Source organism: Penaeus monodon, chromosome 24 (assembly GCF_015228065.2).
Source record: "Penaeus monodon isolate SGIC_2016 chromosome 24, NSTDA_Pmon_1, whole genome shotgun sequence".
In the NCBI taxonomy this organism is placed as follows: Eukaryota; Metazoa; Arthropoda; class Malacostraca; order Decapoda; family Penaeidae; genus Penaeus; species Penaeus monodon.
In genome coordinates this window covers 19,904,690-19,906,178 of record NC_051409.1, presented here as the reverse complement: position 1 = coordinate 19,906,178, position 1,489 = coordinate 19,904,690, and the positions used below count along the sequence as shown (strand labels likewise).

Genomic DNA, 1,489 nt, shown 5'->3' with positions numbered 1-1,489 from the left:
CATCTTTCACCCATTACCATCCAGGATTATCAAATTTATTATTTCTGCATTATCTCATAGATAAACTTGATAAAATGTGTGAGTACATTTTGTACTCACACTTGTTTCAATTAATTGAACTTCCTGTTGAAGGTGTTATTATTTTTTAATATTTCATCTTCATGGAGAAAAATTTAATTTGAAAACATAATTGTTTAATTCATTTTGAAACTAATATTTATGTAGCAATATGTTTCGGCATTCTCTCATTGTTCTCTTTGCTGGCATTATATGTAACACATACATTTCCCAATTACAATTAATTCAGTTTTACATACTTAAAAGTATCCATGTATGTTTCAGGACAAGTGAAGAGGAATTCAACCCCAGACCGGCCAATCCTTCCTATTTGTGCCACTCTCTCATTGACCTGCTGAATATGCTGTCTGCTGCATTTAAACGAAATTTTGCCAACCTGCAGAAGAAACGCACATCTCGTCATCCATTTGAACGTGTGGCCACACCATATCAGGTGTATGCTTGGGCCTCACCAATGCTAGAACATGGGATTGATGCTTTGCGTGCAGAAGATGCATTTAGCAGCAAGTTAGGATATGAAGAACATATTCCTGGACAGACACGAGACTGGAATGAAGAACTCCAGACAACCAGAGAGCTTGCACGAAGAACCCTTTCTGAAAGACTTCTGAGGGAACGAGCCATTTTCAAAGTCCATAGTGACTTTGTTGCAGCAGCCACTAGAGGGGCCATGGCAGTCATTGATGGTAATGTTATGGCTATTAATCCAGGTGAAGATCCCAAAATGCAGATGTTTATTTGGAATAACATTTTCTTCAGCCTGGGATTTGATGTAAGAGATCACTACAAGGAGGTAGGAGGTGATGCAGCAGCTCACGTTGCCCCTCGCAATGACTTGCAAGGAGTTCGTGTTTATAGTGCAACTGACTTAGAAGGCCTGTATACTCTGGGCACAGTTGTTGTAGACTACCGGGGCTATCGTGTTACAGCACAGTCCATAATCCCAGGTATCCTTGAGAGGGAGCAGGAACAGTCTGTTGTTTATGGCTCAATTGATTTTGGCAAGACTGTTGTTACTCATCCTAAGTACATGGATCTGTTGCAGAAGGCTGGACAACAACTTAAGATCTTACCTCACAAGGTACTGAATGAAAAGAATGAAGAGATTGAACTGTGCTCATCAGTGGAATGTAAGGGCATAATAGGGAATGATGGCCGTCATTATATCTTGGACCTCCTTAGAACATTTCCTCCCGATGTAAACTTCTTAGAACTGGAAGATGCTCATCTTGGTCCTGCCTCCCGTGAGCTGGGCTTCCCAGTCATTCACAAACACAAACTAGCAACATTGAGGCAGGAACTTGTGGATGCATTTGTAGATAACCGTTATATGATGTTCCTCAAGTATGCTGCACTCCATCTTCAGCAGCTGAGTGGTAAAAAGCAGGAAGCCAGTAAGCTTGCTGCAATG

At 41.0% G+C, this 1,489-nt stretch overlaps 1 protein-coding gene across 1 annotated transcript in view; it reads left to right on the top strand.

Annotated features, from left to right (window-relative positions):
* LOC119588643 (clustered mitochondria protein homolog) overlaps window positions 1–1,489 on the top strand; it is a gene marked incomplete in the record, with an annotated part of 24,545 nt that overhangs the window by 20,575 nt on the left and 2,481 nt on the right. The window contains 1 exon segment of the mRNA XM_037937280.1: window positions 343–1,489. Within this exon segment, the coding sequence (XP_037793208.1) occupies window positions 343–1,489 (1,147 nt within the window).